Below are 27615 nucleotides of genomic sequence, written 5' to 3' on the forward strand. Positions count from 1 at the left end.
TGTTTCAAGCGCGACTTTAAGCTTGGTCTGAAATGAGACTTTTGACATCTTTCTTGGACATCTTTGAACAATGAACTCTTCTTGCCTAATGTGTCACTTGCTCAAATTCTTTTTAATGTTACGCAATATTGATGATAGGCCTATTCGGGGTTTTTTTCCTTGTTTTTTTTTTTTAGCACACAAGTGAAATGCGCTGTGTCATTCTCACTGACGTGATAAATTTCTTTGTATTGCATTGAATTCAATTCCACTTTCTGTCATTCAAATTCAATTTGACCTCGTGTGGGGTGGAGCTAACTTCGGCCACCACGTTTGTAACCTCTGCGATTGACACTAAGTTTGGACAGGTCAAGACTTTTAGAGCCGTAGATGGGGAAGAAAGCTTTAAACCTCGGAATTGTCTGGCGGGCTACTTTATTGCCCATGAATGTTGTGCATGTTCTAAGCAAGGCCCTATAAGCCGGGCCGACTGTGTTTGCGCCTGCGCTTGCTTCATTTGCTGGAAAAGACATTAAGTGGTGAGAAATTAACAAAGTGTTAAAGCAGAGATGCGTAGCGAGCAGGAAAACGGTGCAGGGTGGTCTCTGACATTTCTTTGGCTTTGTATGCTGACGGAGGTCGACGGCCATGTTTAGCGAACGCAACGTGATGTCACCAGGCCCAATTGACCTTTTCACTGCAGTGTCACGTGACTCACGTCACTATTTGCTATTAAAAAATGTATGATTGCACCGTTTGTAAACCCAGTTTGGTGCATAGATAGATATTCTTGATTTGTGTTGTTATCTTTCCAATATGACACCACACTTGCTTGACGGGCAAATGAGCCAGAACTCTTCGGGCGCTGCATCACAAACAAAACACAAAAATGTCTGATTGTGTGATTAAATTAAAAAACAAAAACAGTTTATTTTCCAGCAACATTCCAATCAAAACCGATCAATTAATGTCGAAAGTTAAAAGTTCCTCCGCTTCACACACACCTGAGACTCATTACCATGAGCTTCAAGTTATTTCCTGGGGGCACACGCGCCACCACGCGGCCGAACCAATGCATCGCATGCAAACATAAAACAACCACAACAACAAAAATGTAAGGTGGCTCTATCAGTTTTGATTATATTTTGTTTTCACTTTTCTCATGTCGTGCCTACTCGTTGTGTTTTCATTTCCACTTGTGCTCGTCAGTCGTACGTTCCTTGTGTCCACCAATCAACTTCATCCAGCCAATCGTCTGCCATCCAGGTGGGCCTTGTCATCAATCAAGTGTTCCTGTTATGGTGAGTTTCTTTTCAGTGTTTGTATGAGTTTGAATCTCATTTTTTTAGATTTTATTTGCGTCACAATTTGGGCAACCTTGTTCGAAACAGCACTCTTACGTGGGGACAATTTTTAGCTGCTCTTTAGTTCTCATGCTAGGGGTTAGGAGTCGGGGTCAGGGGTTAAAAATAGGTTTGTGTGTTAAGGGTTAGCGTTTCTGTTCGGGGTAGGATTCAGTTCAGCCAGAGTTAGCTTGGTTAAAAAAAAAGATGACTTATTTGGATGTCATTCCTGTGCAGAAACTCAATCTGCATCTGGCCCAGGAATATAAAGAAGTCCATCTTTTGTTCATTTTCCTGTTGGAAACCAAACCAGTGAGTCATTTGATGTGGGACGCGCGCGAGCCGCTTTACGGTTTGCACCAAGCACAACTTTCCACACGGCAACGCCACATCGCTCCGCGGTGTGGATGGGGACTGGAGACTTTTGAAAAAAATTCACATTTCTGCCCTTCAAGCCTCTTTCACTTAGTAATGTGAAATTTTACGAGTTGACCTACAAGAGTCTCAAGCAGCTATAAACCCCAAAAGGGCAAGGAAGTCAGCCATGTTGGTTTGAAGCGGACGTTTCGTTTTGGGGTCAAATTGCTCAGTTCCAGTCCGCCAAAGAAACAGTCACACTTGTAGGGTTGCTAACCATTTTTACAAAAGTGGGCTATGCTAGACAGATATGGGCCAAGCAAAATGATCAAGAATTGTAGTAGGGTGACAAAACATCAACGTGACATCACACTGGAAGGGTCATGAAAATAATTTCTAATGCAGACCTCAGGCCATGAAAATATTGAGTAGCTATAGCGAAAATATTAAATAGAAAATTCAAGGAAAATGTTTATTTACATTCTATTTTATGATCATAGTAGTATTTTTCGTAAAAATAAAACAACGTTAATCAAAGCCCATCTTAAGGCTCTTCTTCAACCGGTGTTACTTCGCCCCCTTGAGGCAAATGTTGACAAGTGCAGCAATAAAAAAATAAATAAAGCAGTCTCGAGGACTTGAATTTCGTCTTTTTCCCCTTCAGCCTTTAGGCCTACGTATTAACAATATTACAGGTTTCTATAATATTTCAAAGCATTGCAATTAGTAGTTTTCATTTTATTCATTTTTGTAAAGTTAAAAGTAATACATGTAAAAAAAAAAAAAAAAAAAACGATACAAGAAATCACACGACTTGGGTTCATAAATGAGTATTTCAACAATTGTACACACTCACAAAAATTCTCATTTTGAACAAATGTAAAACACTGACAAAGACAACAGGCATGTACATAAATGTCACTTTGTTGAAAAAGTAAATCATCGCTTCTTATACAGGCACGCCTTTAGCTGCAAGCCAAAATTCTTCACGTTTTCCGGCGCGTTGCCCGTCTTGGTGAAGTGGAACGAGTAGAAATGAGTGTTGTCCGTGTCCTTAAAAAAAAAAAACACAAACAGAATATTACTAACTGTGGCTCAATAGGACAACATTACATTGGCAACCTTATCTTAGTCGGTTATCTCATGAAATAATTAAAATGTTTTTTTTTGTAAATTATTTAAAATTTGTAGAATTAATTTTGTATCTACAGTCGTGAAATTATTGCTATATTTAGTTATTGAAAATATGGGAAACATTTTTGCATAATTTAACCATTGTTAATGATTAATTTGACAGTAAAAAAAAATATTCAAGTAAAATGATAATGTAAACGGAAAACTTATTTAAATAATTGGACCATGTATTTATTGCAAAAAACATCAAAATATTAGTAAAGTAAAAAACTTGCAATTCATTAAATGTGAGTATATAATTTGATCATTGAGTGCAGGTGTCACCATGTTGCCCCCAAGGCCTACACGAGTAGCCCACTGCCCTCTTCCAAAAATAAAATAGATCATTCACCAGTGATGTGACATTGTGATTTTCTAGGAATACTGTATAAAAGCAGTGATCTTTTCTAAGTGTAAACACGTTCCAAATTATCGAGAGAAATCCATAACATGAGTGTCTTCACATAAATGCATGTCATGAAATAATATACAACGGTAATTTGAGCAAATTTGTTATTTCAGAAGTATGTATGAAACTGGGCCTTCAAATTAATCATTCTGCAATTAGGAGCTCTCAGATTGAAAAAAAAAAAGGTTGCTAACCCTGACTTATTCTACTAAAATGAAGATGAAAATGTTTTTTAATGACGTTATAATCTTTTTTTTTTTTGATTGAAATCGTAAATTAAAGAATAGTAAAATGAACTGACATACTTTAAAAAAAAAAAAATCTTTAATTCAACTATTTAAAACTAATTGGAAAAATATTTTAAAAATGATTTAGAATTAAAGGAAAAAAAAATATATATATATAAATATTTTATCAATAAAACAAAACCTAGTTTGAGGCCCATCTGTCTGTTTTCACACCCGCACGTGACTTCTGAGCTCCAGTTGGCAAGCCCCCAGTGTACCTAATCAAGTGGCCTGTGCATGTCAACCTCTCACCTTGGACTCCATCTTGAATCCTAGCCTGGCCAGCGCCGTGATGAAATTCCTCACGTTGCCGAAGCGGCTCGCCACCTCGGCGATTTTCAGCACGCCCCTAAAAAAAAGAATAGATACGAGTGACCTTCATTTTTTATTTTTTTTATTTCAACTCGCACAACGCCATTTACCCTCTTTTTAAGACCCGGTTAGCCTCGGCTAGGAAAGCCGCCAGGTTGGTTCCCATCAGCGACAGGCAGAAGACGGCAATGTCCACCGAGCTGTCCTGCAGCGGGACCTGCGGGGAGGACGGAGACGTCGTCGGCGTGAGCGGGCTTTGTGTTGACGCACGCAAAGCGCGCACGCACTCACGTGGGCCATGTCGCAGACCGTCACCAGGTCGCACGTCGCCACCAAGTCGAAGCTGTGCACTTTGTTCTTGACGCTGAGCGCGATCTTGCAGTCGCCGCAGCCGAAGTCGGCCACCACCAGTGAGGGCGGTCTGAAACCACGTCAGGATGATGCGGACGCAGACAAACGCAGGGAATTGATGAGCGGCCAACATCGGTTAAAAACAGGCGACATCAAAAACAACCTTTAAGTAATGATCGAAGTACATTTTGTGAAGTCTCAGCACATTAATCAATCATACAATTAGGGCCTGACCGATATGGAATTTTGGAGGCTGGTGCTGATTAATACAAAACATCAATTCATTTCAATGTACATCAATTATGCACAGATCACTAATTGTGGTCACGCTTCAATAGCGGGGCGCGGGGGGTCGTTGTGAACTGTAAATATATTGAGGAAAAAAAAATAATTCTGTTTCGATTCCAGAATTTAATTGTGAAGTTATAAGGGCATTAATCCTTCTAATGTGCATTTGTTACCAGTAGCTGAATGTGCGTCATATTAACATTTGTTGCACGGCATTATTTGATTTAAAACGATGTCTTTATTATTTTATTACTATTATTACCATATTTAAAAATATATATATATATATATAGCAGGGGTGTTTAAAAAAAATCGATTCGGCGATATATCGCGATACTACATCGCGCGATTCTCGAATCGATTCAATTAAAAAAAAATCGATTTTTTTTTTTTTTTTTTTTTTTTTTTTTAAGAGCTCAGAATTGTTCATTCGGTAGTCTTACCGATTCAACGTCTTATCATCATTGCCTTTTTTTTTTTGTGTGTGTGTGTGTGAATCAATTTTTAAACTTCCATTTTTAATGGAAAAATATTCAACAAAACGTCTGACTTCGGGTTAGGATTCACACCGTGAGCATGGAAGAATGTTATATTAACGGAACATTAAGCCTTAATATTTTATTTTAATGCTGTTCAAACATGAAACAGATTACAACCTCTATAAGACTGAAATTTCAGATAAATAAATAATACATTTTCATATAAATCTTACACTCTACAAGCTTACTGATTAGTATTTTCTAAATTTGAATGAAAAAAAATCGCAACAATCGACTTATAAATTCGTATCGGGATTAATCGGTATCGAATCGAATCGTGACCTGTGAATCGTGATACGAATCGAATCGTCAGGTACTAGGCAATTCACACCCCTAATATATAGTGATTTTGTGTTATGTCAAATGGTGGGTCAAGTCCTTGCACAATTTGCATCGTTAAGCTAAAAATTGGGATTTGCTTTGTTTAAATGACCTCAAAAATATCCAAATGGAGTATTTAGGGATCCAAGATTTATGTGATATTAAGAGACCAGTGTCTGCTGGAAACTGCTGGAAATAGAGTACATAAATGAAAGGTAAAAATAGTTGGCAAATATAAACTGCAGGACAATTACCGGTAATTGATTTAGACCCCGTATATTAATAATAATAATAAAAAGTTGTTTAAAAATTTCTTCCGTGGTTCATGTGTGAGCATGCGGACGATTTGTCGTTCTCGTTTGGCTTTTAATTAACAATAAATGATGAGCGTTTTTGATTTCGCCGAATGAATGTTATCAATACATCAAGTCGTTCAACGGCAGCCATTTTCAGAGCCTCCTTTACCCCAACACGGAATTTTTTTTAACTCATTCAAACCCAAAAACGTGTAAATACGTTTTTGGGATTTAAGGAGAAAGTATTAAAAACGTATTTACACGATTTTGGGTTGGAATGAGTTAATATTCAAATGAGTTGAAACAATATAGTGTAAATAAATCTTTTGCATTGAATGAGTTTGAATTCTCAAAAAAAAAACAAAAAAAAACAAATTGAGCCAATGCAAATAAACAATTTCTAATGGTCTTACTTGTTTCGAATGTAGTCGACGATGGCATCGATAGGGTTGTTGGGCCAGTGGCGCACCTGCGCGGTGAAGCCCCTGTGGTAGATGGCGAAGGCCTGCGGGTCCTGCTGGAACATGCGCTTGGCCTCGCCGCTGCTGCTGCTGTACAGGAACTGGTTGATGTAGCGGAAGCGGGCCGCTTCCAGCCGCCGCTCCATGCGCGCGCGCAACGAAGCCGAGCGCTCCTCTTTCGTTTCCTTGCCCTCCACGCAAACGGGCTCCGCCTCCTCGCAAACGGGCTCCGCCTCCTCCCTGGGACTGGCCGGCCGCAGAAGCTTGCGGAGGCGCTCGCGTTTCAGCATCTCCGCTTTGTGATCGCGCGTCTGCCAATCGGCCGCTTCTCGCTTTGAGCCGTTAACTCTTTTTTCCCTCTTGGCTCTCTGAATTGACGACGCGTCGGCTTTGTGGAGGTCTTCACTCCTTTTCCTTTTCTGCGGCGTCTTTTCCTTATCTTGTTTGCCGCCGCTGATGTGTAAACGTGTCGACGGTTGATCGTCCTTCTCGACTTGCGCTTCAGGTTTCGTTGGCCCGTATTTATTTTTGCATTTCCTCTTGTTCTTCATTTTGTTTTTCCACTTCTGCCTGCTCAATTTCGGGGCGTCGCCAGCCGGCGTCTGCGGGGTTTCTTTGACCTCCGTCTCACCCTCGTAAGCCTTTTTCCTCCTCTCCACACCTTTGAAAAGACACATCTGATCTGAATGAGGCAACTTCCTGTCCACATTTTAGAGGTTGTGTCATGATAGCATGACGTCCAAATAAAAGACTAAAGAAAATAAGCCCAGTACAGTTGGGACAAAGAGTTCCCCAAATACATAAAAAATAAATAAATAAATAAATAATAATAATTATACCTGTCCTCTACTAATATTTTTTGCTCACTTGAAATGTAGCATTTTGTTACAAATAATGCTATTGGCCATTCGCCTTATGTTCATCTGGAGATGTACTGTGAAAGCTCAAATACTTTTCAGTCTACAGCCTCAATTGAGGTTTTCACTGTTCCAATAATTCTAACGGGAATATTTAATTTCTAATCACGAAATTCCAACACTCACTAATTTTCTTTTCCACTTTCTTCTTCTTGGTTATAATATTCTTTTCCTTGACGTCATCAACGCTGTTCTCCTGCTCTCCTGTTGTCACGCTGGCTTGTTTTGGCCGCTTTCTCCTTTTCTTCTTCTTTTTGATGTGCGGCTCGGCGCCTTCGGTGTCGCTGTCGCTGTTCGGCTGACGCTGGCCGTCGTCCTTCCAGTCTGGTATCGATCCCAATGTCTGCAGCGTCCGCAGGAGACTCTTCTTTCCCACGCTTTTCAACTAAACAGAATAGATAAGTCTGTAAATGTGGCAACTGTAACCCCAAATCGATACCCACCTTCCCCTCTCAGGTAAACAATAATTGGTGGCGCTTAGATTACATATTACTAGGACTGTTATTAGCAAGTGATATGACAACCACAAAGTAACACAGGTCTTAAGAAATGCCTGATACGTTCTGTATTTCAGTAAATAAATGGCTTGGCTCTACTTTTCTTAGAAATATGTATAGTTTTGTATGTGTGATGCTGAAAATGTTTTGGGTACGCAAATCTCCAACACTTGTGATAGTTGTGCAGACATGCACACATACATACATACATACATACATGATACATACGACTTACCTTTACATCGGAGCTGCTGCTGTTTGGCTTCTTTTCCACAACACTTTTTCTGAGCAAATCGGCGGCGTCATTCCAGTCTTCGTCTTCATTAAACATGTTCCCCGCAAACTGTATATTGCCTAAGCATACATTATAAAATAAGACTTACTGCGACACCCAAAATCATCTCTAATTTCACTCACCAGCCTACGGCGTGTCTAAACGAGTGAATCGATGGTGAATGCAAGCGGAAAGTTTATCACCAAATGTAGTTGAGTAAATTATGTTGCGGAGCTACGAATAAATGAATCACAGCCTGATTTTGGGCACCTTTTGGACCACGTTCGTCACTCAGCTTACATGCATGCGCACATGGATGGAATGGAGCAAAACAGAGCGGCGCACGTTGATGACGTAATGACAGGACAGTTGACACTGTTTTTGTAATTTATTTGCATTTGTTACATTTTAACGGGAAAAAACTACTGTGTATTGTACAGTAGTTAGAACTTGTTCGATACGGGCCAATTTCCCCTGACAAATACATTCGTTCATGGAGTTAGTCATTAAGTGAAAAACGAAAGAGAAAGATAGAAAAGGGCGATCCCATATATGACAACGCAAGTAAATCTCATCAAGATACCACTGTTGCATTTTTACTCATCAAATAATAACTGAACACTTGTTTTCCGCCTTCCAACCAATACATTTGCTTGTGCCTAGCGCCCTCGCCTGTTGAACTCCTCCACCTGCAGTCACATCCTGTTAATGGTGTCATCGGTACTGTATAAATAACATCCGCAACATAATGTATGTGTCAAATAGGTTACAAACTACGTCAACTCTAACATGTTTCGTAAACTAGTCTCAGAGGTTTCTGTTGACCTCCAATTGTTTTTGGAATCATGAGTCAAAAATTATTTCAATCCATTCCAGTCCAGTTGTTTTACTGTTGCAAAACTGCAAATAAGCAATCACTCCCCAAATGTATGAATTAACACAATCAAGACTTTGTCCACCAGGGGTCGTGGGAGGTTCAAGAGCCTACATGAGGCCTCGCGAGTCATGAGCTGAACCTTTCTTGTGAAGTAATTGCAAAGTGTCCAGAAAAACATCAACTAAAATAAAAACGAATTAGACTTGAATTTGTATACAGAAAATGTTGCATTGTTGTGGTAAAAATGGTAAATAAATTGGAATTGTAAGCGTTCGATCGTCATGTTACAGTTGTAACAAACTAAAATTTTTGTTTGTTTTTGGGGGTTTTTTAGGGAAAAAAACAAGCAAACTAAAACTAAAAATATATATTGGTACATGTTTGTAGACTACATATTTCAAGGGCCGCCTGTTTTTTCTTCTTCTTCTTTTTTTTTTTAGGAATTTGATATGAGCTTCAGTTTCAGTTTTCACAATTTGTTTTGGAAATATTCACATATAATTAACTCCTCTCAATACGACCTTTTCTGCTCAGCAATGCTGCAAGAACCCTAGTGTGAAAGCTTACCCAGAGTTTAAAACCCTACTTTAAACCTATGACACTAATTTGAGACCCTAGTTTAAAACCCTAACCCTAATTGGGGACGAGTCTCGAATAAGCCATCGGCTTCTACCCGTCAGCCCTTCTTTCGGATGTCAATGTTGCAAATGATGTGATCGATGTAAGATGCAATGTGTCCGAAAGGAAAAAAATGAATAAACTAAACTAAACTAACTAAACAATGCATATCTCCATCCAATAGGAGAACACTAGGAGCATTAAATAATAATAATAAAAAAAAGCATGTGCACAATAAAAAATTTAAAAAAATCATTTATTTAGGTGCATATTAACAATCACAACAATATAAAAAATTTGCAATATTCAAAAGTCATCTCGGCTGTTTTTGCAATATGGTTCGAACATCTGCCTCACACCTCTGAGGTTTAGTTTTCCAATCTGGGTGACCAGTCCAGGGTGCAACCTGCTCCTGTCTCTCCTAAAGTGCAGAAGCCCTTTGGAAAAGCAACGGATGGACTTTTTTTTTTTTTTTTTGGTGAACTCGAGCGCTCAGGAGCCTTTCAGGTTGAGAGGAGACCGGCCGTGGTCATTAGCCCCGCCTCCTTGCCGCTCTCCTCGTCCCCACGGGTGCCGGGCATCCTCCTGACGGGCAGCTCCAGCCTCAGCTTCTTCCAGAAGCGCGACGTCATCTCCCGCGACGGCTCGCCCTGCCAGCGCACCACGGCCAGCGCCATGCGCGCCCGCCTCAGCTCGCGCACCCACTCCTGCCGCCGCACGCGCTTGTACTGGACCAGGATGAGCCGCAGGTGGCCGCCCGCCAGGCCGTCCACGCCCGCCTTGAGCTCCAGCAGGGCCTGGGAGCCCTGGCGAGCGTAGCCGGGGCCCAGCACCACCACCAGGCGGCGACTGCGAGCCACGAAGCTGAGCGTCTCGTCGGTGATGGCTGATGGGGAAAAGGGGGACAACAAAAATGGATCCAAATGAGCCACGTCGACGCCGTATTCGCCGGAGACGAGGCGGGATCAGGTTTAGTCGCATGTGAGCAAGTCTCATGCTGCATTTGAGATTGGTCGGAAGTCAGACTTTTCCGAGTTCAAACCAGGAAGTGTGTACGGGAACGCCCCCTTGAACTGGGGTAGAGTTTGACATAAAATTACAGACATGTCAATCAACCAGTGGGTGAATAGTTCAACCCAAGACACGCTTAGGACCGCCCCCCTCATTTGAATAACATTTCATGATGCATTTCATGCTGACAGTGTTTATTGATTGACATTTAATTCTATTTACATATATATTTGTATTTATCTCCACATTTATTTTTTGAATTTTGTTTTTTTTAATTTATGTTTACATTTATTTGTGTGCATGTATATATATCTAGTAGATTTTATTTCATTTATAGAATTTTTTTCCATATAATTTTAAATATTTTTGTAATATCCGTTGTTATTTTCCACTTTTATTTATTAGTTTTTTATTTGGGCATTATTGATCCTCCGTAGACAGGGGTGTGTGTGTGTGTTCAAGCGTAAACTCACTCCCGCCTGGCAGGCTGTCTCGGTCGAAGATGCACACCGTGTATCCCAGATCGTTCTCCAGCACTCTGCGGAGCGTCCTCAGGACAAACTTCTCCTCGTCGCTGTTTCTGGCGTACGAGATGTACACGTCGAACTCCTTATCGTCTGCGCGCAAACGCACACACGTTATCGACAGGAAATCACTTGACGTATCAAGAACAAATATCAAAACAGTGACGTGAGAAGTGTAATTATTATTACAAGTCATGGGACAAAGCTACAGCAAGGGGAAGAAAAGTGGAGTTGACGTTTTCCCCTCTTGTACAAGATGCTAGAATGAATCCTTTGCTGTTTTCCATTTCATTTTAAACAACAAATTTACGATTCGTCAGATGGGACTCCGACCTGTTAAAGATTGTGTCATGATTCGAGTCAAGCAGGAGTAATGTTTGGGTCTTGTCTCATGTCTGGGGTCACGCCTGTGTTAAGTTTGAGTAGAGTTCACAACCCATTACGTGTCTGTTTTGGTATTGATGTAACAGCATCCAGTTTCAACTAGTTTTAGGCTATGTGATGTCTGGACTATATGATGTCAATGATCTTTTATGTTATATGATGTTTGTTGATGTCAGGAACTCTGACTCTGTAATTACGGAGTCAACAGCCAATCAGACAATTCCATGTCAGTACTAGTACTCATGTCTAGCCACAACCAATGAGATCGATTCCCTGTCTATCTAAGCCAAACTGAGAAGTGTGTGGGTACTGACATGGAATCATCTGGTTGGTTGTTGACCCAGTAAAGAGATGAAAGATTCTTGGAATCACATAGTTGCGATTGGCTGGCAACCAGTCCAGGGTGCCCCCCGCCTACTTCCCAGAGCCAGCTGAGATAGGCGCCATCACCCCCCAGGACCCTTGTGAGGACTAAGCGGTCAAGAAAATGGATGGATGGCCAAGCTGTGGTTGCATCCCAATACTTTTGAGCTCCTTTTACGTGCCGACAGGCTAACGAGAGGAGGCGTCCCTCACCGGTGTGCCGCTCGTCTGTTCCGAACCAGGACCGGTAGAGCAGCAGCAGTTCCAGCCGGAAGACGTGGTAGAACGCCAGGAGGAGCATCGATGTCACCAGCATCACCGACAGACCGCAAGCCAGCTCCAACGACGGCACTGAGGCTGAAGCAACAAACAAGCGGTGAGAACAAACAGATTGGTTGGAACTCACTTCTTGCTTTTCGTTTTACTCATCCAGTTGAGTCGGCACCGGTAGAGAGAAGTTAACAACAACAAAAAGTCGTCACAGTCACATTTTTCGCCGTTTATTGACTGGGACAAAGAGTCCAATGCACAAAATAAAAATGACAAGTTAAAAATAATAATAATAATAATAATAATAATAAAAATAAAAAAAAAGCTTAATCATTGTTGAATTGATTTTCCTTTTCAAAGCCAGATATCGATTTGTAAAACCATAAATCAATTTTTCCCAATAATTTCGTGAGAAAATATCGTTTTGATAGCCTAAATGTTTTTTGTATGAATGTGTATTTTTTTTTTTTTTTTTTTTTTTTTTTTTTTTTTTAGTATCTTGCTATTTTCCTGAAATGTACCGTTCACAGAAATGTAAAAGTAATTTCTTACCTTTATAAAAGCTTATTGTACTTTAGGACAATTTACAATATTTACAATTACTGAATGACAATTATGAAACTAGTATTTTCATAACCTCGCCAATGTCAATGTTTGTTGTCAAACTTAATTGATGATACTTGCATGGACACAAAGAAACCAAATAATTTGAGCATCGTTTCTAATTATGCCGTTGATATTTAACAAGACTTGATGGTCTATGAATGTATGTATATTATTTAATATTTAAGAGAGAAAAAATCACATTGAACTCCTTGAATCAAAACCGAATCAATTCAGGAAATTAGTGTCGACAATAACCAGCCCAAATGAAAACACACTCAAGGAGAGGTTTTTTGTGTGTGTGTGTGTGTGAAGCAGCCTTTGTTTGATGGTTGCTTGCTAAAAGAACGCTAGAAACAAGCTTTTTGTTGGATGTGAAAGGAGATAGACAAGTCTTTCTTTTGGTCGGTTCGGTGATTACATCGTCACAGAGGACAAACATTGTCTACGGTCAGTCAAAACACGCAAAAGTGGGAGCTTGTCAACCGGAAAAACTTCCAGTGACCTGCCGGGACCTCATGAACGACAAGTTCGTTTCTGAGTCCCTCACCACGCCCACATTTAAATATGCAAATGAGTATCAACAGGGCGTGGCAGTGGGAATAATCCCTCATGATCAGATGACGAGATTATCGAGACAAGAGTCACCAATGAAACAAGTAGAACTTTTTTTTTAATTTTTTTTTTACGCTTTTTGGCACATTTGCTCTGACCTTCCACCTCCAGCTGCGCTCTCCTCGTGTGGAATCCTCGCCGGTTCCTGACGGAGCAGTTGTACGACTTGCCGAGGTCCTCGTAGCCAAAATTTCGGATGAGCAGGACTCTCGTCACGATGTCGTCTCCGTGTTTGGAGATCACCGACCTGAACGCAAACAAACGCCGATGCTAAGCTCAGGCAACGCATCCTCATTTGCATATTTATGTGGGGGTGTTGCGATGGTGCCACTCACTCATCACTATACTGTATATTGAATTATGTGATTTGTTTTCACAATAAATAATTTTGACTCTTGAGATCTACATAGATCACACAATGTTAAAATTACACTACAATAGAGCTTTTTTATTTTATTTTATTTTTTTAATAATTTGTTTTTGCCAACCTATTCAGACATTATTTCAGTGGAAATTGCACTACTGAAAAGCTTTGAAGTAGAGAGAGACCGATGTGTTTTTTTTCCAGGGCTGATACCGATGCAGATTATTAAATGGATACTTCACTTATTTAGCCCATTATAGCAATAATAAGTTAATATTTTGTCTCAGTTCACCTGTTTTCTAGGTTTGGTCATGTGACATTCACAAGCTGAGCTGTGATTGGTTGCCTGAGCCTTTGTGATGTCATTTTCAGTCGACAGCAAGTTGTAAAATGTGTTTTTAAAAGGTACTAATTGTACATGAAAAATAATGAAAATATAAAATTTATTATCGGCAAAATATTAATGTTTGACTGCCAAAAATGGCTAAATAAGTAAAGTATCCCTTTAAATAGTCAAGGAGGCCAGTGACCTGTATTTGTAGCCAATATTCATTTTCAGTAAAAAATGGGGGAGGGGTGTAAAAAAAAAATTAAAATATAAATGCCAACCTTTCAAAATGTAGGATTTTTTTTTTTTTTTTAAATCTTAGACAATATACTTCATTCAAAAAAAAATGATATCAGTAGTACGTCATAAAAAGTCACATAGAAAGTTAAAGAATACCATTGCTCTGTTTTTTTCCAAAATTTAGAAAAAAACAAAAAAAACAGAACTCTTAAACATTTCTTTGTTTTAATGTCAAACAAAAACAAAAGTTCAAAAAGTTCCCAGGGTCATCTCTTATAAAGTTAACTGAAAATTTATAGAAATAGTTCCCTGAGATGAAAATGGTTTTATCTTTGAAAAAAGAAGGATACCGATATTTGTTAAAATGCCCAATATCGGCGCTATCCCTCATTTGAAGACAAGAAAATGCAGTATGCTGTTATCCACAATGTGAATTTAAGAAATCAAAACATTTTTGATGATATAAAAAGTAAAGCAATTGTTGATTATTTACATGAACGTATTGCTATTGTTGAGTACAAGCCTCGCGTTCAGGTCACCTGCAAAAAAACAACTCCGAAGAATTGATCAGTTGATCTTCAAATGAAGTCACTGGTTTGAAAAACTGCTGCGTAAATAATAATAAGAAAACAAATATTTGGAGCCTTGTGGACGTATGACGAACTGTGTTACTTATTGCTTTCGGAGAATCTGGGCTCCGCCAGCTGGTCCAGCTTCTTCCCGTCCACGCTCCACCAGATGTCCCGGTCCGAGTCCAAGTATGGAAAGTGTCCCCGGCACTCCAAACGCGCGTCCGAGCCTGACGGGAAGCGCGAGGCAAAAGGTGAAAGGCGGCGCTTGGCGGAGGCGGGAGGGTCAACGCTCACCTGGCGTGACGCGAAAGACGTGCTCGGCCGTCGGATGGAGCACGCTCGGCTCTTTGGGCAGGAAAGTCGGCACTGGAAAACACAAAAACAACGGCTCAGGTAGGGGAGACGGGGGAGGGAGGTGCTTCTGTGCATGTGTCGCTAGTGTTGAGCTTTTCGTCTTTATCCTGTATTTCTATTGTTTGGCTGCTGTATACGTTTTTTGTGGGTGTGTGTGCCTTTTCTGTCTCTGCTTGACGTGTTATTTTTTGGGCAATTCTATGTGTGTGTGTTTGTCTTTCTCCTTGTGTGTGCGTGTGCACGCACCAAGCTAACCATGGGCTGATTACCAGTTTGATGGTTTTCGTGGTTTGAAAAGGTTTTAAATCTGTCAAACGGATGCTCTGTTGATTACTGTGCATTGTCCTAAAAATAAAGAGAAGAAGAAAAAATGGAGCCAGTAGGTCCTAGTTAGACCCAAGGGCAACTTGATCAGGCCACAGGTCTGTTCTAAAAACAGCTCACTCGTGCTGGGACACTGTGACTTACTAAGAAGGATTCAAACAGAAAATTATTTATTTATTTCAACTTAACATGGTACACATTTCTTAAAGGGATATTTGACTCAATGAGCCATTTTCAGCAGTAAAAAGTTAATATTTTGTCTATAATTAATGTGGTAACTTCATTATTTTCCATGTATAATTAGTAGCTTTAAAACGTAATCTTTCTATTTTGTGTCTGTCGACTGATGATGACATCACCTGTGCTGAGGAAGTAAGTAACGACCAATCATGGCTCAATTCACTGACCAAACCCAGGAAAGAGGTGAGCCATGATTGGTCGTTACCCTCTTCAGCAGCACAGGTGATGTCATCATCAGTCGACAGACACAAAGTAGAAAAATTACTTTTTAAAGGTACTAAATGTACATGAAAAATAAAGAAGTTACCACATTAATTATAGACAAAATATTAACTTTTCACTGCTGAAAATTGTTCAATGAAGTCAAGTATCCCTTTAAAGGGATACTTGACTTATTTAGCCATTTTTGGCATTCAAACGTTAATATTTTGCCTATAATAAATTTGATATTTTCATTATTTTTCATGTACAATTAGTACCTTTAAAAACACATTTTGCAACTTGCTCTCGACTGAAAATGAAATCACAAGGGCTCAGGTAACCTCAGCTGGTGAATGTCACATGACCAAACCTAGAAAACAGGTGAGCTGTGATTGGTTACTTGAACCCTTGTGATGTCATTTTCAGTCGACAGCAAGTTGCAAAATGTGTTTTTAAAGGTACTAATCCATCCATTCATTTTCTTGACCGCTTATTCCTCACAGGGGTCGTGGGGGGATGCTGGAGCCTATCTCAGCTGGCTTTGGGCAGTAGGCGGGGTACACCCTGGACTGGTCGCCAGCCAATCGCAGTAAAGGTACTAATTGGACGTGAAAAATAATGAAAGTATCAAATTAATTATAGACAAAATATTAACTTTTTATTGCTATAATTGGCTATATAAGTGAAGTATCCCTTTAATGTACCAAATATTCTCTACTTGATTGCAAGCTAAAATTGACTGGATTCGATGTTTATTGAAAAATATCAACAACAACAAAATAAAAAAATATGCCGAGCTGTAATTGTGATACGGCGATATCTTTGGCCACGGATATCATAGCATCTGCATCTGATATCGGCCCATGCTTAGCATGTGTGACGTGTGGCGTGTGGGGGGGTGTGTGCGGCATCCTCACTGACGGCGGTGACGCTGAGTCTGCGCGTGAAGTGAAGCGCTCTGCCGGCCCTCTGGTAGTGCACCTGGCACACGTAAACACCTTGGTAGTGGTCCACCATGTAGTGAATCACAACGCGGGCGCCGTCCTGCTCGCGGTTGCTCGTCCATTTGCCGGCCGGCACGCACTCCTGACACGCACCCACACAAAATGCACACGCAGAAAGAGAGATGTTTGTCCTGGCGTCGTTTTCACGAGACTGTCGGCTGAAGCGAAGCGATTGGTCCTCGCCAGGGTTACAATAGATTAGAAAGATTCCTCATTAGTAAGTAGTTCACAGAGTGGGTTTGTTCAAGTTCCTTCCTATTAAGTTTTAATTCCTTTTAATTTTTTGGTGTTTTTCTTGTGTGCCAACTTAAAAAAAAACTATCACATTAAGCCGTGTTGGCATGAAGCATCAAAATCTACCATTTTGATCCATCTCAGGGCAGCCATTTTGTCACTTGCTGTGGACTCGAAATGACATCACAGCTGCTCAGCTAACGACCAATCACTGCTCACCTTTTTTCCGATTTTGGTCACGTGACATTGTCAAGCTGAGCCGTGATCACGGGTTTAAAACGGCTGGACTGTCAATCGGCTCCTCTCGGCTGAAGCTAGACGGCACCGGGCAGCCATCTTACGTTGCCGCTTTTACTGAACACGTTACGTTTTTGGGCGGAAAGTACGGTTTTACCAGGGCATGTTTTACACTCGGATCCCCGTATGGAGCCATGAGCTCCTTGCAAAGAACGAACTTGACTGTTTGAATCCACCATACAGATTATATTTTCTCCATATCCTGATGGTCTTTACTTTCACTTGATTGTTGATGTCTCCAACTTCTGACAACATGATGCAGACGAATCTTTGAGTGACATTCCTTATAAGAAAAGATTAAAAGTCTTTTTCTTATCAATAAATGTCTACGTGTAGCGCTTCTCCCAGACTTATTGGAACAACTGCATGTCATACACGGTGGTATCTTTGCCATAGAAGCAGAAAATCATGTGAAAATGACGCTGAGAAATCAACGTATTACAAGTTAGGCGAGCTGAGTGAGTGGCAACGTAAGATGGCCGCCGGTGGCTTCACTTCTCCCAATGGCAAGTAAGCTAACGGTCCTGTCATATACAAGTGTGCGGCCGTGAGTGGTCATTACCTGAATCCTGAGCAACTGTGATGTCATTATCAGTTGACACAAGTGATAAAATGGCTGCCTGCCCTCTGAGATGGATGGATCAAAATGGCTGCATTTTGCTGCTTCACTCATATTCCACAAAAGCAATTGTACCATGTTTGCACTAGCTCGGCTGCCGAGAATACATTGTAAAGAAAATGTTGGGGTTGGCTTCACCTTTAAACCTGGTTGTACATTTATATATATATTTTTCAATATGTGACCCAAAAAGGAGAGTTGTTAGCTAGCGTCACATTTCAGACAGAGTAGGAAACCATTCAGCTGCAAGCAGAACTGTTGTGAGTGACCAGTGTCAGCTGGTGGTGATTTTCTCTTCTTTTTTTTTTTTTTTGGCTGCCACTAGATGGCGTCGCTTGTAGGCGGCACACAATCAAAGGACTACAAGTCCCAGATAATAGTTTGACCTCTCATCTTCCAGCTAACGGCTGCACTGCAAGAGCAAAATAGATATATTTTAATTAATTGGCAAAGTCACTAATATTAGAGCTAGTTTTAGTTTTGTAAACCTAAAATGTAGCATTTTCCTTTTGATTTATTTTTTTTCGCTAATGAAAATGTTTTTTTCAAATATAGTTCTGGTTACTTTATTAGTTTTCTCACATGGTACCAGGTGACATTAGGCGCACTGTCGGCCATGTCGACGGCCTCTTGCCAGTCGGGGCAGTCCAGAGTCGTGTCGCACTGCAAAGGAGCGACGACCTGAAGGAGCGCGGTAGCGAGCGGCCAGTTGCATTTCCTACCCTCCGGCGCCACCTGTGGCCGAGGGACGACGATCACGCACATCACCGCGCATGCCCACTGCTGTCTGCGGGAGGCGCAAGATGGCCGTCACAGCAAAGCACTGTAGAAGGATATTTGTGTATGTGTGTTTGTCACGTACTCTGACCGTAGCATGCAGGTGTAGCAACCCGCGTCCTTAGCCACTGCCGGCTGAAAGTACAACTTGTCACGCTCTTTGCTGAGACGCGCACTGCGACACAACAACACAACAACACAACCACGTTCAGTACAACGCAATCATGTTACTATGGAATCACATCACAAAATGTGCACAACACAAACACTCAATCGCAAGCACACCAGCACAACAATTAAATGTCATTAAAAAACAAACAAATAACATTACTGATATTACAAAGACTTGATACTCTTACTTTTATCCTTATAGGCCACACCTCCTGGCTGACATAAACCGTAGCAAACCCTACAGTCATTTGTGATTTTTGGTTTCCAGTTAAATTTAGCAAAATCTTTGCAGTTTCTTCCCCAGATTCCAGATTCCTTTGTCTGCTATTTTGCTGTGTAAAGTTAGTTAAACGCGGTTCCAGCCAGACGTTTGTGAAGTCTATTCAATCACATGAGCAATTCATTCCAAGGTTAAACGCGCTCACTATGTCGCTATGTTAGCTTAGCATGGCTAATTGGCTATCTTTTTTTTTTTCTTCGTCATCTCTTCACGAGATATTCGCTGACGAGTAAAGTCGACTATTCGTTTCGATTTGGCACGAGATGGCCGTATTGATGATGATGTCGCTTTTCATTTACTTGTCCGCGATTGGCTGCTCAAGTCCTCGGTACCACGTCAGGTTTCGTGACGAGTCGTTGTGGTGGAAGAGGGGACATCGCACCCACGTCGCTTCACCCTCCAGGACATGCACAACCCCAGATGGCGACTTGACCCAGTTGCACCTTGACTCTAACCACACACGCACACACAAAATCACATTAGAAACTACACATTGATACTTTCTGCAGAAATTGCGCGTAAAGGCCGAATAAATTTAAGGCAGGCTTGCTTTGTTTTTGTATCCAGTTGAAGCAGAGTGGGCAATCATATGGCGGGTCAGGTGCGTGGAGTTCTGCCGTCACCATGGCAACCAGTAAAGGCACGAAGAAGATGACCGATGTCCTGCACACAGACATGGCACGACATCACTTTCTCTCACCAGCACAAACGTGGGTGTTCACAAGTGAGTTGGAAAGCACGTTGACAAGTATGTGAATTTGCGGAGTCTCCTCGTGACTGGAATGGAAACGTTACGGTTGGAAGGACGCGTACAACGCTGCCTCAGAGAGAGCACAATTTGCAAGAACACCACCTTGATGTGAAGTTTGTCTCTGTCGGGTAACCGTAGCAGAAAGATGGCGGCCAAACATGTCAGCCTCTTGTAAAATGAGGCGCGATCCATAATTCGTAGATGTACAATTATATCAAAAATGTTTTTATTGATGTGAGAGAACATATTTTTTTGCATAGTATTGAAATTAAGGGTGTTTTTAAAATGAACATCGAAAAATAAAACATTTCTACACATTGTCCCTTTCAGACGAATTAATATGCATTGTATTGTTATTAATCGATATTGGATTGAATTAAATCAAATTGACAAGAAATACAAAATCGAATCGAGTCAGGAAATTAGTGTCAGCGTACTGATCACAAGTACTGATACTACTAGTACCTTTGATACATTTAAAACATAAATAAATAAAATAACATACATGACATCAATGGCAATTATCTAATTTCTAGTTCCTAATCAAAAATAGCCACAATAGTACCAATACATCAGCAGGTCAAACCAGTCCGATAAACTTATATAAAATGTAGTGGACAATGAAGATGAGGAAGAGGTTTTTTTTGGGACTTTTGAAGATAAACATCCACCCTAAATTTATTCGCAGCTCAATCAGTGTTAAGTGTAATATGATTGTCTTATATTACATTAAGGCACGTTAAAGTTCAATTTTCCATACAGTCAGTCAGATATGTGAAAATTGGTCAACGCTAAATGTAATAGTAATAATCAAGTCAAGATGATCATACAAAGGAGAATAGCGCGAGAATGTGAGTGAGGCGCTGCCAGAGGCCATCGAGAAAAAGTAAAAAATAAGACAAAAGCAAATCATTGACTCACATGAGCACGAATTGGTAGCATGTGTCTGCTAGTACGTCACAGTCCAGACGGGACCAAGACTTCGGCGTGATGAAAAGTGACCGCTTGACAACAGTCGTCCGAAACTTGAGAACATTACGCACGCATGCGCACTCAGGCGCTTACTCACCCCAAAAGCTGTTGGACGTTAAAAAAAATAATGCACGAACGGCGTTCAAACTCGATCAACAGAGCAATCAAGTGTGTGTGTAGGAAATGTATGTATCTAGGAAGTGGCGTCAGTTCCTGTGTGGTTGCGAGTTTTTTGTTTTTTGTTTTTTAATATTGCGACATCCATTGAACCGTGGGATTTCCCACTGACGTCACATTACAAGTGCAGCACCTCCCTCTAGTGGCGGTGAGGAGTCCTGCATGATTTGTTGCATTTTCTCTTCTCCAATATCCGGTTACCTGCCTAAAAACTTTATTTTCAGTTGTCTGAAAATTTGTCTCATTTGGATAACTTGTTTATTTTAAATAATGCAATAAAAATGATTATGAAAAGAATGTTTACATATACATTCAACAATTATTTCATTCGTTGCTTTTTTTTTTTTTTTTTTTTAAACAATAATTAGCATTAGTGCCCATTTTCTTCTCCATCTGTATAGTGTACCCTCTCACGTGACCCAACAATCTCACGTGACCACCAGCGAGCCTGTTGTTGGCTTCCTATTGGCCCAGCCACTTGGGGTAAGTTGCACTTTCACAGCCGAACGAAATGAGTTTGAAATTAAATCTCCTACTTCACAGCCGGACTCTTCGTCTTTTCCCCCCGCTATGCGCGTGTTCCTGCTCTGTGTGTGCGCGACCGCGTGGATGTTCTGCGCGCACGCCAACGACGGGCACCGGAACCGGCACCGATCCTTGGAGGCGCGGAGGCCGGGGGAGGAGAGGAAGGGGAGGTCAGTGCCGCCGCTGTCGCAACAAGTTCATTTGAGCGATGTTTGCGTGTTGATGCTGCAGCTCTTTTCGACGCCATTGGCAAAGGGCGAAATGTTTTCGATGCATGACATCCGGCTGTTCACCTGCTCTTTTTCCTCAACGTTCTCATGCTGTTCAGGTCAGGGATGAGCAACTGTAGGGGGCCGTTTTAATCATTGCTACTTGGGTGGCCACATTGTACCGCGCACTTAATTGTGTGACAAATATGTACTGGATATGGACAAAATACGTGTTATATATTTTATTTTTCAGTGAGACATTTCTCATTCAAGGACGGCACAAAACTAACAGCCAACCAAAATTGAGTGCAAGAAGTTTGCACATTTTTTCACAAACATCAACACACTCAAAGTTTTAACATTATTCAGATTTTATGTTTGTCCTGCATATCGTTGCACCAAAAATTATTTAGCCTACTCATATTGTAGTAAAAAAGAAACAGTGTAAGCACAGCTAAGTCTGCCATCTACTGATGAATGGTGATATTACCACTTGCATATTCACATCTGGAATGTTTTCCCAATATTTTTACATTTGTGGGGTTTTTTGTTTCTTCTCAGGGATCACCCACCACCCATCCCATTTTTTTTAAACACATTGTGAATGAATGAATGAATTATCAGCATTTGTTGGAGAATTTTTGAGCTATGTACTGTCATACAATACAGAAACAAACAGAAGAATAGACTTCTTCGATTATCATGCTAACTGTGAGCATGTCAGTGGCGTTTTGCTTTGTTTTTAGCATTAAGCTAGAGCTTCAGGCAAATGATATTTTAAACGCAATGTGTATTTCTTTTGGTTTGTTGGTCCGATATCCTGATATTATTGTAGGTCGTGTTTCCATCGTGTATCTCACACGTCCTCGTTGCGTGTGCGTGCACAATAGGAGCAGCAAGCTGTGAGTAATGTCGAAATCCTCGGCGAGAGGTGGCATCCTCTCTCCTGCTGACGCGCTTTGTGGCACTTCCTGGTCGGCGGCGTCCACGCGTCGCAAGCCAACGTCAACAGCGCGCGCAAAGCAACAAAACGGGACAAAGCAAACGCTTCCTGTGGCGCGGCGGCGTGAGCTCGCGCCAGCTCGCCGCTTTTGGGCCTTTAGTGTTGACGTGCTAAAGTTGAAGTCGTCGCGGCTCACCGCTGAGAAACACTTCAAAGTCATTCAGGTTTTTTTTGCAAACATTGTTCCAAGAACAACGCTACAAACAAATTGTACTTAAACAAACGCAAGATTGGCAGCAGATCACAAGCATCGGCAAAAAACAGAGCGACATTATGCGTTATCACTTTGCTTTCTTGCACTTTTGTTTTGATAAATCTTGTGTGTGCTTTTAGGTGTGTGTTGGCAGCCGTTCGCAAAAGCGCTCAACTGCTGCAATACTTTTAAGTCAGCATATTTCGTCAGAAGAAAAGTCATATTGTAGACGTGTATGTATGTGTGCAGATGGGGCGCGTGTGCAGATCCGGTAGCGAGGATGAGGACCGGCACGTGTATCAAACGTGAGGACAGACTTCCAAGATGGCTTCCCCGCCTGCTTTCATCATTTCTCTCCCCACAAAAGTTGCCGTGTGTGTGTCTGTGAATGTTTGTGTGATGAATATGTGCAACATGAGTTGACATGTATACATATAACGGAATGCATGGTGTTCCACAGGTTTCAATTCTGCGGCCTCTGCTATTTCCACTGAGTTCCATCCTTGTTTTCAAGTGCTCAATAAATATCGAGTTGAGTTGAGTTGAGTGGCGGGAGTCAACGCCCTACCTGCATCTTTCATCACGTCCTCCCTCTCTTGTCTCCTTTCTTCATCTCCTCCCCTTGTGCCCTCCTGCAGAGCGTTGTCCTCCTCATTGCCGTGGCTCCTCCTGGTGTCCAAAAGGCATCTGTACGGTTTCCAAGGCAACGTCATCAACTGGAGGTCATCTTGCCCCACCCGCATTTCTCAATCCAAATCCGAGTCCCGAATCGGGACGTGCTCGTGAGGATCCGCCAGAATCCACAAGACGGCCTCCCACCGAGGACCTCCTGCAAGGAAACACAAGCGTGTCTTGGAGTTCTCGAGAAGCCCGGCGGATGTCCTTAAAGTTGTCAGCCAGATCGAAGCTGAAGGCGGGAGCAGCAAAGAAGACTTTTCTCAGGTGAGGATCCAAACTTGGTCCTGGGTCAAGTTCAGCATATCCTGGCAGGGGTGGAGTTTCCCCACAACACTTTAATGGCTGCTAAATGAAAGTACACCAAAGCACGACTTTTGTCAAAATGCAACTCCTCAATAAACTTCATTGTACTTGTTTTGCACCAAAATAATGCCAAAGCACTACTATAAATGTATTTGCCCCCAATATTCCTAAATTCCAAAAAAGACTCTTTGTGTGAGATTGCAAATATTTTTTTGGCATTATTATTGCATCTTTTGCGAAATTAATTACAACTTTCACTTTTTTTTTTTTTGTATTTTGTAAAATTCAACTCAATTTTATTTTCGTAAAAAATAAAATTCGATTCTCTTTTCCTTGTAAAAGTATTAATTTACAGCTTCATTTGTATTAAATTTTTTTTCTCACAGAAGAATAACTTTTTGCGGACTAATTTAATGTAAATTTAGTAAAATTCCCAAAAGTTACCGGTAGTTTATTTAAAACAAACAAACAAAAAAAGATAATTCAACCGAAATTGCTGTTTTTTACATAAAAAAAAATTGCCAAATACCAAATGTAGCCAGTCAGAACGACTAGGGCCGAGTCTGTAAAAATATTTTATTGCTAGATTTGCCCTTTGATGTGAGTGTGTGGGTTTTTTTTTAATTGATTGTGAAAACTTGACAGTCTACGTGAGGCTCAGGCCGTCCTGATGAAGAAGATGGCGGCAGGTAAAAGAGACAAGATGGCTGCCGTCCTAATGAAGCATATCGAGAAGGAGAAGAAGAGACTCAATGTTGGAACATCGTTTTCCCACCAAGGCAACGTCACCGTGCGCACCGACGCACCCGCAGGTAACGTCATGCGAACTTGATTGAATAACTATCAGCTGATGCTAACTTGACAGCATAATGCTAACCTCATCACATAATGTTAACTTCATCAATTAATGCTAACTATAAAAAATACTATCAAATAATGGGCACTTTAGCACGTAATGCTAACTTTAAATAATGCTAGCTATAACACATTATGCTATCTGAAATACCTCAAACTTTATCACATCAAGCTAGCAATACTGTAACGCTAACATTAGCACCCAATGCTAACTCTATCAAATGACGCTAACTGTCACTTATAACGTAATCAAAAAATCAAATAATGCTATCATATAATTTGAACTCTTGAAAATAGAACAAATATTAGCTCATAGTGCTAACTTTATTAAATGATGCTAACCTCAGTTAATGCTAACGTTATCAAATTTTTCTATGCTAACTTTATCACTTAATGCTATCATCATTAAATATATGTACGGTATATATACTGTATACTGTAAATGAATACGGTATAATATTACGTGTGTGTCGACAGCAGGGGTTACCAAGCTTTTTGAAACTGAGAGCTATTTGGTTACTGATTAGCATTTACAGTTTGATACGCACCTCTGAACAAACAATATTACTGGTAATCATGTTGTTATATGTTACTATAATTGACAATATTAAATTTGACAAGATATTGCTCATGTTGTAATGATTTAGCACAAACATTAGGAAACAAATACCAATATACAACACTTTATTTCTGTAAATCAAATGATCACTTCCTCAACATTCCTAGGAAATCACAATGTCCCATCACTGATGCGCTATTTTTGGAATAGACCTATGACCTACTCATGTGGTCCTTGGGGCTGCTCCGCGTGCTGCTCCGCGGTGATGACCCCTGCATAGTGGATGTATACATTATGCAGTTTTTATGAAAATACACATATAAAAGAAGTTTTTGTTTTAGTACCATACATGGCAGGGTGATTATACTGTACATCAATTTTCCATGTGTATTCATTGCCATGATGTTATTTGGAGCAATTTCCAGTGACCTAATGCAGTGTGTGTACGTGCGTACTAATGTATGTTTATCTTGTAAGAATGCCGCTAAGCTAATCACGCTAACATCCACACAACATACATTTATTGTCTTGCACCTCCTATTCGTTGTTTTCTCAAATCGGGAATGTGCAGATATGCTGCTGCTGATTGACACATTGCAAACACACACACACGCACGCGCATACGCGCACACGCGCACACGCGAGCACACATAGGGAGTAAAAACAAGCTGGTGGTGATGTCACTGTTGAGGAATGGTGCTTTGGGGGCTTTGTGAGCTTCAGATAAGGAACGTAAACGCGCTGGCTGATTCCTTCCTACAAGCACCACTTCCTGTTTTTGTGCCCCACCGTGGCCACATCCACTTGTGTCAACCCCCGCTGGTGGTGGGGGATTATATGAAATATATTAGAAAACTGTACAGTGGTGCCATGAGATATGATTTAAATTGCTCGGTGACCACCATTTGATCTCAACACGTCTTTCCTCATTGAAATGAATGGCAATGCCAATAATTGGTCCAATTGATCCAAAAAACACACCCTAAATTTGTTTTTTCATGTAATTTTATGAGAAATTTTGCACTCATATAAAAACACACAGTAATGAGATGTCCTCCCCACATAAGCAGCAAACATGTCAAAAAAATGCCAAACCACGGCTGTGCTTAATGTATTGTCCTTCTTTGCTCTTCCTCTGTGGTGTCTTCTGGTGCAGCAAAGTGGTGCATTAGTGCTATTGTCTATGCACTGTAAGGAAACCAATGTGAATGGATGGTGGGCACTTGTATCTCAAATTTTGCTTGCATCTCAAGACAAAGGAAAAGCTCATATCTCAACAAACTCATAAGTCTAAGCACCCGTATCTCAAAGCATAGATAAGGTGTGTAATTTAGCCCCTCCCACAGGCTTTAAACACATTTCAATTTATTACGCAGGCTCCCACTTGTGGTGTGGAAAAGAACTGATATAAATAAAAACGTATTAGCCATTTAAAACATGAAATACAATCAAACATTAGAATGAAGTTCATACATTGCTTTTTAAGAACATTTCAGTTGTATTTTATCTTTAATTAGATTTTTTTTTAAGTTTCAAGTATAAGAGAGAGACCAATGTGTTTTTTTCAGGCCAATGCCGATTATTCGTAGTCGAGAAGGCCAACGATATTTGATGCTGATATTAATTTTCACTATAAGGGAAAATATTGGCATCAAAATAATTAATCAAATAAATGCAAACTACAAATCTTTGTTGACATTTTATAAGCATTTGTTTAGTCAACAACCTTTCAGAGTTTTTATTTTTATTCTTAGTCAAAATAACATCTTTGTTTTTTTTTAAAAACGAAAAGCTCAGGGAGCTCCCAGGCTCATAAGCATGTTTTCAAAAGTTAAATAAAAACTTAACAAGTAAATAGCTTCCTATTATTTTCTACAGTAAATACATTTTTCCCAAATTTCAAAATACATGAAATGTTAAAAAACAGAAAGTAAGTTGAGAGTTTTCCAGGGTCAGCAGCATCTCTTAAATCTGGTCTGTAAATAATAAACGTTGCGAGGACGTTGTTCACCAAGGTGGATGACGTTTGTTGACGTCCGTCTTCAGGCGCGTTGGCCGCCGCGGGCCTCGTTTTTGCGCTCGGCTTCACTTGTTGCGTTGTTGCCGTCATGTTGTGCTTTGATGGAAGGTTTGAGTAAGTGCGCGTGTCAGGTGACGTGCGGCGGGATGTGAGCTCATAGCCAAACAGAAACAAGAACAAGACTTCTTTGTTTATCCACACCTGCCCCGCCTAGAAACACTTAAAAAGTTTGTTAACGGGCTTTTTTTTTACTTTTTCTTATGGGAGTCCCACAAGACTTCACAGGGTGGGAAAAA

At 40.6% G+C, this 27615-nt stretch overlaps 3 protein-coding genes across 6 annotated transcripts in view; 1 reads left to right on the plus strand and 2 right to left on the minus strand.

The window, feature by feature from the left end:
* Positions 1-27615, plus strand: part of ltbp4 (latent transforming growth factor beta binding protein 4) — a 60588-nt gene that overhangs the window by 8795 nt on the left and 24178 nt on the right. The window contains exons 2-11 of the mRNA XM_077542112.1: positions 1189-1280; positions 11824-11957; positions 14689-14966; positions 19642-19798; positions 21376-21457; positions 21518-21669; positions 23154-23278; positions 23365-23445; positions 23543-23846; positions 24531-24697. Of these exons, the coding sequence (XP_077398238.1) occupies positions 21545-21669; positions 23154-23278; positions 23365-23445; positions 23543-23846; positions 24531-24697 (802 nt within the window). The 5' untranslated portion in view covers positions 1189-1280; positions 11824-11957; positions 14689-14966; ... (1 more) ...; positions 21376-21457; positions 21518-21544. The remainder of the gene's footprint in view (positions 1-1188; positions 1281-11823; positions 11958-14688; positions 14967-19641; positions 19799-21375; positions 21458-21517; positions 21670-23153; positions 23279-23364; positions 23446-23542; positions 23847-24530; positions 24698-27615) is intronic.
* On the minus strand, positions 2126-8141 carry rrp8 (ribosomal RNA processing 8). 2 transcript variants are annotated; one of them, XM_077541178.1, is made up of 8 exons: positions 7948-8141; positions 7766-7884; positions 7160-7418; positions 6069-6777; positions 4152-4281; positions 3971-4077; positions 3801-3897; positions 2126-2732 (listed from the first exon to the last, which is right to left on the minus strand). In XM_077541178.1, exons 2-8 carry the CDS (start codon positions 7859-7861, stop codon positions 2619-2621), a joined length of 1512 nt encoding a protein of 503 aa, XP_077397304.1. In that variant the 5' UTR covers positions 7862-7884; positions 7948-8141; the 3' UTR covers positions 2126-2618. The 2 variants fall into 2 exon arrangements, with proteins under 2 accessions (XP_077397304.1, XP_077397303.1); XM_077541177.1 differs by having other exon boundaries at positions 7766-8141.
* On the minus strand, positions 9570-20997 carry il1rap (interleukin 1 receptor accessory protein). 3 transcript variants are annotated; one of them, XM_077542118.1, is made up of 12 exons: positions 20895-20997; positions 19625-19737; positions 19374-19524; positions 18709-18798; positions 18429-18633; positions 16610-16778; positions 14868-14939; positions 14674-14800; positions 13168-13316; positions 11795-11938; positions 10784-10927; positions 9570-10185 (listed from the first exon to the last, which is right to left on the minus strand). In XM_077542118.1, the coding sequence occupies exons 2-12, from the start codon at positions 19698-19700 to the stop codon at positions 9803-9805; spliced, it is 1710 nt and encodes a 569-aa protein (XP_077398244.1). In that variant the 5' UTR covers positions 19701-19737; positions 20895-20997; the 3' UTR covers positions 9570-9802. The 3 variants fall into 3 exon arrangements, with proteins under 3 accessions (XP_077398244.1, XP_077398243.1, XP_077398242.1); XM_077542117.1 differs by having other exon boundaries at positions 18715-18798; positions 20747-20990; XM_077542116.1 differs by having other exon boundaries at positions 20747-20990.

The sequence above is a fragment of the Festucalex cinctus genome, chromosome 13 (assembly GCF_051991245.1).
Source record: "Festucalex cinctus isolate MCC-2025b chromosome 13, RoL_Fcin_1.0, whole genome shotgun sequence".
Taxonomy (NCBI): domain Eukaryota; kingdom Metazoa; phylum Chordata; class Actinopteri; order Syngnathiformes; family Syngnathidae; genus Festucalex; species Festucalex cinctus.